The 18,913-nt window shown below is 36.2% G+C and overlaps 1 protein-coding gene across 1 annotated transcript in view; it reads right to left on the reverse strand.

Annotated features, from left to right (window-relative positions):
• Positions 1–3,643: 3,643 nt before the first annotated feature.
• foxo3b (forkhead box O3b) overlaps positions 3,644–18,913 on the reverse strand; it is a 48,088-nt gene continuing 32,818 nt past the window's right edge. Inside the window, exons 3-4 of the mRNA XM_056445414.1 lie at positions 8,565–10,003; positions 3,644–6,730 (exon numbers count right to left, since the gene is read on the reverse strand). Coding sequence (XP_056301389.1) covers positions 8,579–10,003 — 1,425 coding nt within the window. The 3' untranslated portion in view covers positions 3,644–6,730; positions 8,565–8,578. The remainder of the gene's footprint in view (positions 6,731–8,564; positions 10,004–18,913) is intronic.

The following is an 18,913-nucleotide window of genomic DNA, read 5'->3' on the forward strand; positions in this document are numbered from 1 at the left end:
GAAAAGGATCATGTATCAGATGCTAGACAATCTTTGTTGGACATTGTAACATTATCAAGTGCTGACTGTAGTGTACCACAGTTATCTAGAGAAAAAATGTACAACAATGCTTTTGCCCAATAATATTTGGGAAAATTATTACAATTTGTGAATAAATTATTGAATAGATTTGTTTATAATGAGGAAATGTAATTGGGAAAAGTATATTGAGCACCCTGAGAATGACATTTCAGCAAGTGGAGGCTAACTGTAACCTTCCACAACACTAATAAAATGAATTATGCATAATATTGGGAAGATTGTACAGTTTGTACTTGAAGACTGATATTAATTGTCTTGAAATATATTAAAGAAGTGAATTTGTTACAGAAGGGAAAACTTTAATAACTTTAATGGCAGTGATTTAAATTAGTTTAATATTGAGATATAATCTTGTAATCCTTTTAATAAACCCTTTATCACGTTGCAGTAATTTGCTTGCACAACATTTTTCTCTGTGGTTTTAGAGACTGTCAATCAGTGTAGACCTGCGATTAATAGTATGAAACACACTACTGTATGTGCTAAGCTTCAAAAGAACACAAAAAGAAATTCATCTTTACTAATCAACATTGTTTTATTAGCCGTTTCAATGTCCCATCCCATCCCTACTTTAAAAGCTGAGTGTGTGCATGCCTATGTCTTGCAGTGGCATTTTGTAGTGTGTGACAAAGCCTAATAGTGTTTTCAGTCATAGATCCCAGAATGCTGTACGTCACTCTGCTTTGAGGCAGATTGTATTCTAGCACCTAATGGATATTAAACCTGAGATCCCTCACACACAGGCTGTCTCTCTTTTTTTTCTTTCTCTGTCGCTCATTTACCATGTCACACTATCCGTTCCCCAATGACATCACCAGACCACAGCCCAGTTCTCCAATCACCGTGTCATCAATCCGTCGTCCCACAGCTTTGACCGGTCAGACCGCAGCACTGACAGATCAGGCCTCACCTGGGAAGTCAGAAGTGAAGGCATTTATGGCACGCAACATGATTCACCATGTAATTGGCTATTGGCCTTATTTTAAGCACATTATTTGTTGAGTACACACAAAATCATTATTATAGAGAACTTCTCATGTCATAGATGCCTAATAGCACATATTGTTACTTATCTTTCATCATAGATTCAGTGATTGACTCACACATGACAGGGAGATAAATAGTATTATTAATCTTTAAAAAGTATTAAGGCTGATTTGTCTTAATTGTTATGCGAGTAAAATGCAGTTTACTGTACTAATGCACTAATTTTGCTGTAGTTTTTATATTTTATTTAACATTTTCTACAGTTCTACAACATTAGTATCTCTTATACAGTTAATTCAATCAACTGCAAATACAGAATTTAGATTTCTTTGTTTATAAAACAAAATAATAAAGTGGCACTCACTGGCCACTTTATTAGGTACACCTTACTAGTAGCAGGTTGGGCCTCCTTTTTCCTTCAGAACTGCCTTAATCCTTTGTGGCATAGATTCAACAAAGTACTGGAAATAATACTTTTGGTCCACATTGACAAGACAGCATCACACAGTTGCTGCAGATTTGTTGGCTGCACAGCCATGAAGCAAATCTCCTGTTCCACCGCATTTCAAATGTGCTCTATTGGATTGAGCTCTGGTGACTATGGAGGCCATTTGAGTACAGTGAACTCATTGTCATGTTCAAGAAACCAGTCTAATATGATGCTTTATGACACGGCGCGTTATTCTATCATCAGAAGATGAGTACACTGTGGTCATAAAGAGATGGACATGGTCAGCAACAATACTCAGGTATGCTGTGGCGTTGACATGATGCTCAATTGGTACTAATGGGCCCAAGAAAATATCCCTTACACCATTACACCACCACCACCAGCCTGAACCGTTGATACAAGGCAGGTTAGATCCATGCTTTTATGTTGTTGACACCTAATTCTGACCCTACCCTCTGACCCTATTGCAGCAGAAATCGAGACTCATCAGACCAGGCAACGTTTTTCCAATCTTCTATTGTCTAATTTTGGTGAGCCTGTGCGAATTCTAGGCTCAGTTTCCTGTTCTTAGCTGACAGGAGTGGCACCCTGGGTGGTCTTCTGCTGCTGTAGCCCATCTGCCTCAACGTGGAGTTGCTGCCATGTGATTGGCTAATTAGGCTAATTAATTTGTGTTACGAGCAGTTGGACAGGTGTGCCTGATAAAGTGGCCGGTGAGAGTATGTAAACTGTTAAAAAGTTTGATAGTTGTTTTTAATTTAGTATTAACTTTAGTTAAAAATAGCAACACCATATTAATTTTAAAATGTCAGATTTGTAAAGAACGAAATCTAGTAGATAATTTTGTATGAGTGTTTCAAGATCAAAGTATTCCTAATTGTAGCAAAATGTTCCTATTAGAGGAGCAGAGTATTTGTATTTATTTATATAAATAGACTAGACTAAAACTTTAGTCAGTCAGATTTGCTCCCAACGCAAACGTCACACCTTAAGCACACACACATACACTATATTGGCAAAACACATTTGCCCTTAGAGTTATGTAACAACCCTTGACCCTTGAGTGTGACGACCTGTCTGTGTTTCAGTGGGACAGATTCCAGGCATTTCTTATGAGTCTGTCAGGGTGCAACAGTCAACACACTCTTTTGACTGTTAACTGCTTCACATGTGAACTGTATGCTATACAGTCAGAATTATTAGCCCCCTTTCAAATTTTTTTTATTTTTTAAGTATTTCCTAAATTATGTTTAACAGAGGAAGCAAATTTTCACAGTATGTCTGATAATATTTTTTCTTTTGGAGAAAGTTGGTTTTTATTTCAGCTAGAATAAAAGAAGTTTTTAAAAAAAAAACATTTTTACGTGAAAATTATTAGCCTCTTCAAGCTATATATATTTTTTTGATAATCTACCGGATAAACCATCATTATACAATAACTTGCCTAATTACCCTAACCTTCCTAGTTAACCTAATTAACCTAGTTAAGCCTTTAAATGTCACTTTAAGCTGTATAGAAATGTCTTGAAAAATATCTAGTCAAATTTTATTTACTGCCATCATGGCAAAGATAAAATAAATCAGTTATTAAAAATTAGTTATTAAAACTATTATGTTTAGAAATGTGTTTTTTGACTTCAACTGTATATAATATAAAAATTAATTGTGACTAAAAGGAGATCTAAGTGAGGCTCTATAAATTGTCATTGTATCATTATTGTACAATGACTTTTCCCAAGATTTAGGGTACCATAAAACATATATAAATATATATGTATGTTATTGTATATAGTAAAATATATAGTATTTAATCTTTATTCTGTATATTGAGCCTTTAATTTGAAACTCACTTTAATTTCTATTTTGCTGTTTATATTTATATATTTATATTTGACCTTAAAATGGATTTTAAAAAATTTAAAACAAATAAGACTTTCTCCAGAAGAAAAAATATTATCAGACATACTGTGAAAATTTCCTTGCTCTGTTAAACATAATTTGGGAAATATTTAAAAAAGAAAAAAAAATTCAATGGGGGGCTAATAATGAATATATATATATATTTATTCATTGTTTACATAAATGTATCATGTTAAGAGGATTTTAAAAACAACAGCAGAGAAGTGTAGCTCAACCAAGCTTTATTTACATGCGCACCATTTCTTATACAAACTAGATTACAATTCAAAATGGAGTACACAGGAAAAATACTCACAAACATCTAGTATCGAAGTTGTATGACTATAAGATAAGAGGTAAAAGAGCAAAGGTAATAAGCAGAAGGAGGTGAGGGAGGAAGGCTACGATCAGGGTGGTAAAATGTTGAAAATAGTGGTATTTGTAGATTATCACACTGAAACCTGTAATGTTTGAGAATGCTCAGCTAGTGATTGGGAAGATGATTACCTGTGTGAATCTTCTGTAAAAATAAAAAAGATTTTCTAGGAGAAGGGGTGTAAAAATACATGCAAGGCAGTTTTTGAGACAGTAGGTGAAGGTTTAAGTCTTATACAGGTGATTTTTCAATTCATTTTATACCGGATATCATCAGTTACAATGTGAATGAGTTTGAAAGATGAATATGGTGAAGGCAGAACCATGGTGTGGGTGTGAATTAATGGTGTAAAGCAGGTGTGTCAAATGCACTGTAACAATTATGCTAAAATATTAGCATTGTTTCATAAATAAACACTTATATTTATGTCATTTCATCATCTTAATTATTACTTTTGTTTTCTTGTGACATAATAATCCCTAATTACTAGGGATGTCCAGATCCGATCACGTGATTAGAATCGGGCCCGATCATGAGGTTTCAGACTCGATCAAAATCGGACATTACCTCTCGATCAGGACTCGGATATATGCATATGTATATGTATATATTCTCATTATTTTTTTTACACATTTATAGTTAAGCGGTGGCACAGAGTTAGACCTCTTTCTTGACTCCATACAGAAACGCGTGCGACATGACATTACTTTAATGCAGAGACGCTACTGGTTAAACGCCGGCAAAGTAGAACACAGAAGCAGCTTGAAGCGAAAGCGTAAGTAGATCTGCGGTCTGAAGGTATTATAAAGTTGATGACGACAACATTGCCATAGCAAACTGTGAGATATGTAAACTTGGGATTGTCTGCCGGTTCTTTTAAGTCGAGGTGCTGTTTGTTTTTATATTAGGTTTTTTTTATATTTACTGTTGGATTAAATCCAAAAGTGAAGAATTTATTTTATTTATTACTTGATTGTTCAAGCTACCTCACAGAAGTGCTCTGTTTGTTAACAGAGTTGTTAAAAAATGTGAGTTAAATTAAAAATAAGGAACATCCTGGATCTGTTTCTTGCTCTTCTTTATTCTTTTTTTATGTATTATATAAGTATCGGGTTTCGGTATCGATATATAGTTAACATCAAATGACTCAGACTCGAGGAGAAAAAAACTGATCAGGACATCCCTACTAATTACCAAATCTGCAGCAAACTGGGGCTTGACAGACTCTTCTTTTAGCACATTATTAGCTATTAGAGCAGACTAAAAGTACGGTAAACATTGATTTTGACACTTCTGCTATAAACCATGTCCAACTCCCCATGTAACAATTCAACTATTTTGTTTAATGCATGGACTTTAAGAGATACATTTGTATTATCACCACATTTCATAAGTATAGCTGGATGTATACATATATATGCATTGCACATGATGCATATGTACATTTACATGCATGCGTACAAAGATGGACGTATTGTATGCAGTGAAGGGTAGCCCTCTCTGAGAGACGGAAACACAAAACATCAGGATTTGTACATATTTTGTGGTAACAGTTGAGCACAATGGAACAAACAGAAAGAAGTTTAATAAAGTGACAACCCCCTTGAAGACATCAATAAACTGATAACGACACAGGAATGATTCCTGTTGCTTTATCTCCTTACTTCAGAAGACTGTTGTTCATGTACGAATGTTCATAAAACATTTCTGAAAACGCGTACAGCCAGGTTGCAGTTAATTCAAGATGAGGCCCTGATGTTTTTAAATGGAGACCCCACTCTCCCCTGAGCAATAGTGATGCATTTTGCATACGGAGACCCAAATGTCCCCAGATTTCACCGTGTGTGTTTGTGATTTTGGCTGCCAGCATCTACTATACGTTTTCAAGTAATTTGGCAAATATACAAAAGATAGCTTATTGTTTTTGCTCAGTAAAGATGGCTTCCAGAGGAAAGGCTCATCCACCATTGAATGCTGCCATGATGCTAATCGCTAATGCTAATCGATTATGCTAGTCCTCGTGGCCAGGGAAACACAAATGGCCTTTATAAAGGACAGGGCTCAACACTGATCATTTAGCACCTGGTATGGCATGGAAATGTCCACGATGCAAGTTAATATTTATTTATTCATTACATTTGGCTACATTTAAATGTGAGAAGTCCAAACATAGCTTTGCTGGCTAAATAAGACGCCTCCACCTGCTATAAGCTTTCAATTTTACCACTTTTTTTTGTACAGTTACAGACAGTACACACAAATTAATTACTCCTTATATGATTATATTCAATCACAAAAAATGCATTACTTCAGTATTATTATGAGGCAACTATATTTCAGATTGGGAACTACTTTATGGTAACAGTGAATTAAACATGAAAGCATTGAATGAAGTGCACTGTGTCAAGCTACATTACTCCACCTGAGCTCTGAAATTTTCCAGGTTAACTCTTCGCTTCTTATGTTGATCAGTGACTACACAGTTAGTGCTTAGAGAGTGACATAAGTAGCCGATCATTTAACAAATAAAGTTAGGGAAAACAGAGAGAGAGACCCCAGCCATGGAAACTATGTTTATGACAGAAAAGCTACAACAGGCCTCTTTAAACGATATTTTCAGATTACTTCACCTCTAACAAAGGGATCATTTCAAACATTGCATAATGCGGCATTAATAATCTGAGTTCACTGTTAGTTTGAGTGTTTCTTCCACTGGGCAGTCTTTCGTTATAGTCTAGGTCTGCTGAACTGAAGGTAAACATCATCAGGGATGTTGTAGTCAGATGGACCTGTAAACAGGCATATCATCCAGTGCTTGCCGCAGACAGCAAACTTGGCAATGGATACTTCAAGTCTGTTGGATGTTTGTTTTTTTTGTGCAGGATTTTTTTGTAGTTGTTATTCGGTTATTTGTTGTTTTCTTTGATGAGCTGAGCCTGTATAGAGAGTAAGACAATTAAGTATTGCTCAGTTTTACAGTGTTTCACAGTGCTCAGCATAATTGAGTACACCCCATTTTGAAAATGAATATTTTTATCCATTTCTCTGTGAATATATAAGTATTTTGGTACATTTAAACAAAACAGATTTATTAAACAGATATATTTATTAAAATGTTTAGTAAATATTTTAGTCACCAAACATATTTAGAAATTAAAAGATAATACAATTAAATTGAAGCAAAATATTGCAAAAAAAAATTACAACCTACAAAATTTAAACAATTTTTTAATTTTTTGCTTCACTTCATTTTTCCACTTCTTTAAATGTGTATTTAATATTTTCTATAACATAAAAATTTGGGTGTACTAGTTTTTGGACCGTTATCGTAAGTTAATTTATTAGATAAGCTCTAGATTTGGCTTCAGTACTGACTAATCTAATGTATACACAAATATAATATTGTATTGCTTCCTATTAAAAATAAGAATTTCAAAGATAGATTAGTGAGGGGTGTACTTATATATGCTGAGCGCTGTAAATAATTGTAATAAGAAAAACAAAATGCATCCTGTACTGTATAAGGGTCTGTTCACAATGCTAAAGCTTAGATCTTTCTAAGAAGCTTAATTTTAAAGGAATTAAGAAAAATAAACATCTTAAGACTTCAAGTTTTCCCTATTCACTATTCTGTAAATGGCTGCTGAAAATGTTAGTTTCCTAAAGTGTTTTCTGTACAGTGGTCCCCCGCCATAACACAGTCCACCTTTCATGGTCTCGCAGTTTCGGATTATTTTTAGCGCAATTTGACATGCTTTTTTTTTACAGCGCATTGTGTCCTGCATCCTGATTAGCGCATTGTGTTCTGCATCCTGATTGGCTGTAGACCATTGTCAATCAATCTCCATGTCATGTCTTCTGTACAGTACAGAATGCGTTCAGCTTGCCAAATTGACATAAATCTTCGATCGCCAGAAGTGTGATTCTGAAGTGCTGTACTGTATGTTTTCTCCCTAACAAACACCATAGTGTCGACGAAACATTCTGCACCATTAAAGGCACCTACAGTAGCACCAAAAAGGCAGATTAAAGATGCTAACCATCGCACAAAAAGTTGGACTTCTGGACATGCTAAAAGAAGGTGGAAGTTATGTGTTTAAACAGGAGAGAAAAGTGTGAAAATGTTAATGCCTGTTTGAGAAAATAGTGTAGTGAGAGGTTTTACAGCCTTAAAACATCTATAATAATTATAAAAAATAAAGCGGGCTACTTCACAGATTTACCTATTGTGGGCTAGGGCTGAGCGATTAATTGAAAAAAGTAATCGACATTCAGAACCTATAATCAATCAAATTTTTCCAGATAAATTTTTTCAATTACTTTCCCTACTGCACGTGGAGTCACTTAACCCCGCTCTGTTTACACTTCTGCGTTGAGTGCTGCGTATGGTCTAGAGCCGCATTCACGTGTTCGCATACTCCTCGCTGTGATTAATGCCAATGTTGACTTTTCAAAAAATTTAACTACACATTGCGATGATGCATAGTGCAAGCTCTGTGATTGGTCAGCTTGGTAGCGTTGACGAATGTAGGAGACGTGGAGAGGGCAAAAAACAAACAAAAAGAATAATCATAATCGAGTTAAAATGTTCAGTTATTCGAGATTTTGATTTTAGGTCAAATTGCCCAGCCCTATTGCGGGCTAATCGTAGAACGTAACTCTCGCGATTCACGAGGGACCACTGTATAGCTAACCAACATCTTGTTATTTTGAAAAACTAGTTTCTCCGTTACATAGAAAGCTATATTTATATGTTGTATATCAGCTCACCTGAGCAACTGCCATCAGCCTGGCACCCAACTATGATTGGACTGCTTTGTTCCAGTGAAGTTTCCCACAGGATTCAGACTAACAGCATTTTGCACCAATGCGTCAAAGTTAAAATCCAGTCCATCGGAGTCCATTAGTTCTGAGCGGATTATGGAATCCACATCACAGTCTAGACTGCCGTTAAAGATGTCAAGGTCCAGGTCTGAGGGAAATCGATCTGTTCCTGATGGGTGACAGATTCCAACCCCATTACTTCCATTCAGGCCAGAGTAAAGCGGCGTCTCGGTCATCAGCATGGTGGGCTGTGGCTGGAGGAGCTGCTTTGCTGAGACTAGATTATTAGCATCGTTAACTAGACTTTGCGCCCTGTTGTTGGAGAGGGAACGCAAAGAACCCTGGCCGTTGGACCCATGATGGTGTTGCTTGTTCTGGAGGTGTCCATTTCGGCCATTGAGCACAGAACTGAATGATGACATCATGGGATCATTACGAAGCATGGGGTTATTGCGTAGACGGTAGTTTTGAGAGGTGACTGCAGCACTGGCCTGTGATATGAGTGGGTCCGACTGTGTCATCATTACATCACTATGACTGTGCGAGACCAGCGAATCAGAATTTAGCAGGTCCTGAAGTGAGGTCTCAAAACAAGAAATGCTGGAGAACGATGTTTGCTTGTTTTCCTGGATGGTCTGCATGGGTGTCTGACGAAGGCTTCCTGGTGAAGGGCCAAAAATGGGGTTGCTGAATCCTCCGGTGTTGTTGCTCACAGTTTGAGATGTAGAGGTGCTTGGGGGTGACCCTGTGCTCTTAGAGCCAAAACTGAAAGCAGGAGATCCTTGAACTACCTGCACTTGTGTGGCGATGTTGTCTAACAAATCGACCATTAGGTTGTCCGCCTCATTAAGATTCATTGTGCCAGTCAGGTCAGCAAGTACTGGAAGTTCACCCGGGCACGTTTTGGAGTTTGATGAGGTTGACGATGGGGGAGAGAGACTGCTGGGGCTGGAGTAAAGAATTGGAGACAGGGGTGGCCCGTCTGGGACATCATCAAGCTCTGGATTGGCCAGGATAGGTGACAGGCGTCCACTCACGGTGCTAGCATTGGAGTTGGTTCGAGAACGGAAGTTAGTCCAGGAGGATTCCTGTTCATCACTGCTCCGGGAAGTGGGGCTTCCTGGCCACTTGGCCAGGCCACCAGCAGATATGTTCTCCAGTGAACCCTCCTGGGCAGCCTGCAGCGCTGCCTTTTTCTTGGCCGCTCGCCCACGTGCAGTCTTGGTGTATTTGTTACCATTGTCCATGGAGACTGCACGTCGCCTTGGCGCTTTACCTCCCCGCCCCCCTTCAGGATTGATCATCCACCATGAGCTTTTTCCAGTTCCTTCATTCTGTACACGGATAAAACGGCTATGCAGGGACAGATTATGCCGGATGGAGTTCTAGAAAAAGAAAGCAGAGAAAACAGGCCATTATAAATCATCCCATTGCATGATTCAGAATTCATTTACTGTGTAATTAAAACTTTTATTTTGTTCAGTGAACTACTGTCATAATGACATTTCTTCCAATTTTCAACATTAAAATGTTAATGTCATGTTTCCATATATGTTTTATTCATTTTTAGATGATACAATACCATTGTTTTAACTTCAGACGAGTTAAAAAAAATCTTTTGTGTAGTTTCTGCAGTATATGTGAAGAGACTTTATTTCACTTATTCTATAGTTGCATTCACATTAAAATTCTTTGGAACAACATTATTTTTTATTTATCGTCCTTATTTAAATATGATTTGAATTTGTCTATAAAAAATATATTTCTGTATTTCTCTGGTAATGATCATGCTCTCGATCTTATTGTTAATTTTTTTTGTGTTACACTCTATATTTTTATACACAAAAACAAGTTCCTAAAGGCAATACCTAGAATTAATATTTTTCTTGCTGAAATTTTTGTTCAATATTGAATCTCTTAAGCTTATTAATAATAATAAGAATAATACGTTCCTTAAAGCTTATGATAATCTTTTTTCTTAATGATTGAGGCTTTGTAAACTTTTTTTCTCTCTCTTTTTCTTCTTCACTAATATTTTGTTTTTGAATTTTCACTTCAATGCAGTGATGTTATTTTTCTTGTAGTAAATAAAAAAATCTATATTTGGTTATATACAATAGACCCTTTCCACATTTCCAGGTTTCTCAGTAGCAGAAGCTGTCATAGTTGGATAAACTTGTAGCGCAGTGAATCGGAGGGTACAACAAATAATTTTTTTACAATCCTATTTGCTGAAATAATAAAAAGAAAACTCCATGATGGTGTTATCAAAACTTTCAGAAAAAGGAAAAAATTGCGTGAAATTGACGGCAACCAGAGGAGAGAACAACGTCAAATTTACTCTCAGCCCCATAGACGCTGCATTAGAAACACCTCAAATAAGCGCTAATTCGTTTTTGTAATTTGACGCATAATCTAAGGATATAATGATGATATAATACATACATAAATGCTTATAAATGTTCATACGTTTTTTTTAATCTAAATATTAAAAACTTTTAAGGATTTAAGATTATAATGACCGTTAAATGCGTCATAACAGTCTTGTGAAAAGGGTCCATAACCTTGATTTACAAGATTTACTCAATGAGAACTAAAAAGTGTCACAAAAAGTGAGCTTTGTTGACAAAACACTATATAAATTGATACAGGTCATTAATACAGTACAGTAACATTCAAGACATGATGTATCAACCTAACAACCTCTCTCAGGACATCTGAAGAACAGGTACTCAGTGCGAATGAATAGGAAACCAGTAGAAAATAGATGCCATTGTGAATTACACTTACAATGTGATCTCGAGAGGCTGAAAAAGCACAATGTGCCGTGCAACTATAGTAACTTAGCAGAGGAAACATTTCACAGACAGTAACCTTGGCAGAACACTGAGGTTAAGTTTTTAATTCTCCATTTCAGTTTTTAATTCTCCACATTCTCCATTTCCCCTCAATATATCCTCAGTAATATATAAAAATACTAAATATTTAAATATAAAACTAATATGCCTCATTTATAACTATCAGAGCTTAGTTTATTTTCATGAGCACATAAACTGAAGTACCTAAGATACCTGTGTGTGCGCTGAGTTATGACGAGCGATACCACGGATACCGGTGTTTACAGTGCCAAGTCTCTCTAGAGATTAATGACATAATGTTTGTGTGCAAGGGAAAACACACGGAAGGGTATTACCAAAACCTCAATGGAGCTGCATGTTATGAATGAAGTCATTAAAAGCAATTCATTTTCTTCCCCCTCTTACTTAGCAGCTTCTAAACAAACTTGCGGCGCTGCCACCGAAAACAAACTTTACACAGCACAATTTCTTTTTTCTTTCCATGCACCTCCCTTACTTCGACCTTTCCTTGTTGTGTAATCCAGTTCTAGGTAAAGCCCTCAGGAGAAACCCTTAATAAGTGTTTATTGAGTGTCTGTGTGTATGTGTGTGTGTTTTGATTGTCAGAGTATCAATGTCTTTGTGGTTGTTAACGCTTTACAGAGCTGACTCATACAACCTCCAGTGCCCTTGTGCAACTATTAAACCAAGTATATGGCATGCAAAAGTTATGAATTTTAGATTTATGCGTACAGCTCAAACAGAACCACGGTATAGTTTAAATAAAACTCTACGCATACAAACTATATGAGATGTAGAAATGTAGTGCACACACCCTGTAAACCTTATAATTTTGCTCTCAGGCAGAAAACACATCCCCACACTTTCCTTAATATACAAAGTTCATCCGTTCAGCCTGAAACTAATGGGACACTAACAATTTTTCCCTTTTTAATGCAAAAAAGTTAGCGTTCACCTGTTGTTTTTACATTTAACCTGTTTTGTGTTAATGTCTAGTGTGTTTGATTTCTCTGCACGTGTGTGTGTGCGTTTGTGTGTGTTTGGGGAGGCTGTTAACTGAGCGCCCAGCTGCACACTGAATCTCTCTGGAACACAGAGACCTTTTTGTCCGTCAGCAACATGTGGTAACAATCCATCAATGTCAGCAGCCACGCAATGCACACACACGCAACTACAGCTTCGCTCACATTCTTCTTCGTAGAGATGTGTTTTGGTTATCTTCTACTCTCTGTGAAAGCTATTGCATTCTGGCTGGTAGTTTTTTTTTGTGATGTCAGGAAACCAGTGACTATACAAAACTGTAACCAGCAGGTTACTGCCCACAAATCAGCCAAACCAAAACCAAAACCACAGTGAATTAAATCTGCCAACATTTACGCAAGAGACAATTATGTTGATTAAGGGGAACTTTTTAAATATTGACATAATATAACTTTAGGTTTGTTGTAATTTTGCTGTTTAGGCTAGGGCTAGGCAACATCTAAAATAAATAAATAAATATTGTAAGGTATTAAAGGTAGAAAAAAAATCAGGATAGATTGATATAGGCTAGATTTTAGTTTAGTTACTTTTACAAATATGATTTACTTCATTATGTACTGTACGTATGCAATACAAATGCACAGGAGAGGTGTCATAATCACCAGCTGGACTACAATTCTGTCATTTTATGAACTACATATCCCGTCATGCACCTCACACACTCCTGTTTCTGGATCTTTGATGATTACACCCACACAGCTGGTAGCTGATCAAAGACTGATTACAGTTTATACAGCACACATTCCCTTACACTTTGCTGAGTCTTGTTTTGCTGTAACATTATGAAGCGTTCTCTGTGTGTAGTCTTTCGGTGTTTCTTGACCCTAGCCTTGTTTCATAGTTTATGTTATTGCCGCTTGTACTGTACTTATTGCTTGTGGCTTGACTATGTTTCTGGATTGCCTTCATGCTACTGTTTGTACCTGTTGACCGTTGGCTGCCTGACCATTCTCTAAAACTAAAACTGCATGTGGATCCTCACTCCGTTGTCACCCCAACTCCCCTTTGGTTACAAGAGGAATCTTAAGGTTACGAGCAAAACATCGAATCCAACTTGTCGACTCTATCGACATGATTTTTGATAATGAAATTTAAATGAAAGATTACATTGATACAAATAGATCATCCAAGCACATGTGCTAATGCTTCTCATCACATGTGAGACAAGATTGTGTTACTAATTACACATTTTATTATGGCCAAAATTAAAAAAATATTGTAGAAACTACTACTTCTTTAATGGTTTTTTTCAATGACAAGACGTCCCATTTTGGTATTAAGTTTAATTTTATATACACAGAAACAGTGTTGGGGAAAGGTACTTTTGAAAGCAATGCATTTCAATATTGAGTTACCTCCAAAAAAGTAACTAGTTGTGTAACTTGGTTACTTTTTACTGTAATGCGTTACGTTACTTTTGTGTTACTTTTTTATTACCTGGCTGAGGCTTGATCTCTTTTAGACCTTGTTTTTTTAAAACAGAGGAGTTCTGCAATTAACAACGCATTGTATAACCTACACCTTCATTTACCTTTTAACACATCAAAAAATTATATTTTAGGATAATGTTATCAGAGAACTTCCTGACCCCAGAGCAATACATGCCGTATATACAGATAATTAAAAGTTTAAGGCAATGTGTTTGCTACTTTTATACTATTTGTCTTAAGTAAAATCATTGTCCTTTGAGACACTGTCCCCTTTCCTTTTCTTCGATGTGCTCAAAATAATGAACACATTCTCTCATTAACTCCGTGATTCATTGTGACTTCTTTAATTTTAACTCAGCAATTTATTTTTAAAAGCTAGTTAATTAACCAAAAAAAGTAATGCGTTACTTTACTCGTTACTTAGATAAGTAATATTATTACATAACTCACATTACATGAAATGGAGTACCCCCAGCACTGCACAAAAAGCAAATCAAATGCTTAAACTTACATTTTTAACTTAAAGTAAAAGTAAAATGGATAAAATAATGTTAAACAAAAATATTTATATAAAAATCCAACATCATACTTAGTTATTCTGATCTGTAATAATTAAAATATATAAAATAACGAGTGATATTGTATTCCATTTGAAATGATTAAAAACATATTACTGGCAAACCTAGTCGTCTGATGCCCTTAAAGATTTAAAAGGACAACAAAGGAGTATTTTATTACTACACTGTGATCTTGAAATTTCTGTGATCTATAATGAATCAAATAATTCCATTTTAAATATATCTCATGACAATTTTGGAGTGTAAACTACTGTTAAATAGTGACTTTTTAGTTAATTAAAGTTTTTAGATGGGCTTCTTCTGTAAATCATAGCAAAACTGTAAGACTGTCATTATTTTAGGCTTTGAAAATAAAATTAACTGGACTTTCTTATTAAAAACCCAATAAAACTGTATTACACTTCAATTGTTCAGATGTTTATTATTTTGAACCAATTTGTGTCTATATTGCCCAGCCATTTTAGGGAACCATTGGCATAAATCTGGCATGGGAAAAAGTCTTAAATCACATTCACAAGTTCACATGAGTTACTCTGAAAGCTTGAAAAAAACGAAGAGTAGCTAATCTCTTGAGTAGCCTTCTCTTATTGGAGTTCACACACCATGCCACTTAACAAAACACAATACATATCTTCATAAGCACCCATAAAATCCTTCCTTCCCCCCCTTTCTCTCTCCATCATGCACACGTGCACACACACTCACACACACTTACTGCAGTAACTTTAGGCAGGGCCATTGTGTGAATACGGGTTTGGCAGCTGAACATTTCACTGCGGTTTACTTTCAATGACATACCGAATTTGGAGGGCAGTGTGTGTGTGTAGTGTGTGTGTGTGTTGTAAAATTATTGCTTTCCAGAAATCTGCAGAAATAAATCCTTTTTCTTAGCAAACCCAAGTACTGGGCTTCTAAGTATTTGGTCTGTGTGCTTTTATGTCTGTGACCAAAAGGAAAAAGAAAACATTCAGTGTTTATGTTTTTAGGAATGGTCAGATTGCAGGACGGTTAGACAAAGATAAAACTAGCAAGACAAAAAAGTATGTTAGGGAAGAATGGGATTTGAGTCTTTTGAAATAAGAAATGAGACCAGTGTTAATCGTGTTATAGTGTGATTAACAGTGTTTTTTCAGTAAGACTTCTTTTTTATTCTTGTATTTTATATAAACACACATTCAGACATTTGCAATACACAGTAAAGAAACAGTTATGTTACACAATCCTTCAGAAAACATTCTTTTATACTGATTTTGGAAACCATTTCTTCTTATCAATGTTAAAAACAATTGTGCTGCTTCATAATACGAAATAGAAACCATGGTATAAATTCTTCAGGATTCTCTAGTTAATTGCTACTGGTATTTTGTATATATTTTGTAACTAGATAGATAGATGGATAAGTGGATGGATGGATGGATGGATGGATGGATGGATGGATGGATGGATGGATGGACGGATGGATGGACGGATGGATGGATGGATGGATGGATAACATACCTGCCAACACTCCCGTTTTTCCCGGGAGTCTCCCGTATTTCAGACCCATCTCCCGTTTTGTTCTGTCTCCCGGAAAACTCCCGGAATTTAACCCCCCTAACATCCTTTTATTCATAATCATTCATAATGCCTAATTATTCATTTCAACATGAATACATATAATCTGTTTTATGTAAAAAATGACAAAGCCAACACCTAAATCTAGTGCTCTCTTGGTTTTTTACACAGCTCCATATATGAATATATACACATATATCATCTTTTGTTATTGTGTATATGTATAATCGTCGTTGTTATGGATTATACCCAAAAACTCTTCGCCAGCAAAATATAATCTTTTCTATGGCTAAATGAACATGCCGCTGACACAGCAAAGCTGAGGAGAAAGGTAGTTTCTACACAAATGAAAGCACACAAACACATACACGGTCCAAGCACACTGACCCGTCCCGCACCCTCCCACTCGCGCCTTATCCCATTCCCAGCTGCCTTGACTGCTGGAGAGAAGGAGAGAACATTCCATTCCATCCAACCAAAATGTGCGTTTTCCGGCCAGCACAGGACGTCTCTCCTTTTGTGTGCATGCATCTTGTTCGAAAGAGTGTGGGTGTTTGTGAGAGAGAGAGAGAGAAAGAGAAATTTTGTATATGAATTGACTGAAACTCTAGCGGACCGCATGTGGACTGAGGATCCAGTTCTCTCATAAAGTACATTGTGTTTTCTGTTCTCTGTCCATTCACGTCTGTTCTTCTAATGCCCATTCAAATGTTTACACATCCCAGCCAACCATATAAGAATTTTCTAAGCACACCAAAAGTACAAAGCACACAAATTAAAAGTAATTCTTGTTACTGTGCAGGTCACGCATGGGTAACCAGCTAGAAACACTTACATAAGAGCATGCAAATCTATGGGAATGTTTACTCCTTCCCTTCAGAGATTTGCGCAGGACTAATAATTGGAGTGAATGTTTCCAAAACATGACCAGCACAAAGCATCTTAAGCATGTTAGATTGCCAAACAGGGCATGTGTGTGTGTGTGTGTGTGTGTGTTGTGCGCGCATTGCATAATGTGGCATGTTCAAAGACCTCCTTGTTTATTCTGGGCCTTCAGATACAGGGGGTGTTGGCCTTCCCAGCCCACTCCGTTTAGCCTATCAGAGCATTTACATAAAGGCCCATACAAACACGCACCGCTCGCATAGCTGACCTCAACGTAAGTAAGTGTGTGTCATCTGTGCTTTCCAGCAAATGTACACAATCACTCCTAACCAACTGCCTCACATTCCAGGGTATTTATAGCAGATGCAAATATTGGTGTAAATATGCTAACTCTGGCATTTTAACACATGCAAGAGTTTGAAAACTACTGTCATTAGAGTGTCACAGCTATTAACTGCTGTGGTTAATTGTATTAGGTGGTAAGGAGTATCTTAGGACAATATTATCTGTGACTAGGTTACAGTTAGTCCGATTATCAGGCCTGCATCGTGTACCAAACAAGCACAAATCCCCTGCATTTACAGTAACTATAAACAAACACAGAATGGAAAACAAGAAGAAACAGAGTTCAGTACATCTAGAATTTTTTAATATTATAATTGTTTTCAGTTCCTTTTTCTGGTGGTTTGTTATGTACTGTATATATCATTAGTTTGGTTTGATGGTCACACTTTATAATAAGATTTCATTAGTTAATTTGTGAAAATAAAATGAACTAATCATAAACAATACTTATACCGCATTTATTAATCATAGTTGGACATTGCAATATAAACATCTAAATTCATGCGTGTAACATTAGTCAATGCACCGTTAGTTAACGTTGTATTTTCATTAACTAAAATGAATAAATATCATCATGAATGTACTGTTCATTGTTTGTTCATGTTAGTAAATGCATTAACTAATATTAACTAATACAACCTTATTTTAAAGTGTTACCGGTTTGATGTACTAAATGAAGGCAAGGCAAGTTTATTTATATAGCACATTTCATACACAATGGCAATTCAAAGTGCTTTACATAAACAGGAATAAAATAATGAAGAAAATAAAAACAACAAACAGTTAATAATTATTATAAAACATTATTAAAATGAGTTAAAACAGGTTTTAAAGGAACAAAAAATGTAAAAAAAAAAAAGACACTGTGTGATCTGTCAGACATAGCACAGTGCTCATTCAGTCAAGGCACTGTCTTGATTCGAACGTGCCTAATGTTGGAGCACATCTGATCATTTCTGGAAGCTGATTTCAGAAGCGGGGGACGTAGTAGCTAAAGGTTGTTTCACCCTGCTTTGACTTAACTGAACTTCTAATTTACTTGATCCTAATAATCTGAGTGACCTGTTAGGTTTGTATATCTGTAATGTGAGCATATCTGTAATGTATTGAGCTCCTAGGCCATTTAGTGATTTGTAGACAAGTACCAATACTTTTAAATCTATTCCTAATGTAACTGGGAAACCAGTGCAAAAACCTGAGGACAGGTGTGATGCCCTCTGATTTTTTGGTTCTGGTCAGAATCTTGGCTGCAGCGTTCTGGATGAGCTGCAACTGTCTGAACGTCTTTTTTGGAAGGCCAGTGAGGAGTCTATTACAGTAATCCACCCTGCTGCTGATAAAAGCATGAACAAGTTTCTTTAAGTCCTCACTGCAAACAAAGAATCTAATTCTTGCAATGATTTTGAGATGATGATTTACTTACTGCTTTGACATGACTATTGAAACTCAGATTTGACTCCAGAATAACACCAAGATTCTTGACTTTATTTTTGACCCTTATACCCTTGAGAACCTCATCTCTGTTCCCAATTGCAATATCTTCAGTTTTCTCTTTGTTTAACTGAAGAAATAAAACAAAAAAATGAACTAAAGATATGATATAA

This window comes from Danio aesculapii, chromosome 20 (assembly GCF_903798145.1).
Source record: "Danio aesculapii chromosome 20, fDanAes4.1, whole genome shotgun sequence".
In the NCBI taxonomy this organism is placed as follows: Eukaryota; Metazoa; Chordata; class Actinopteri; order Cypriniformes; family Danionidae; genus Danio; species Danio aesculapii.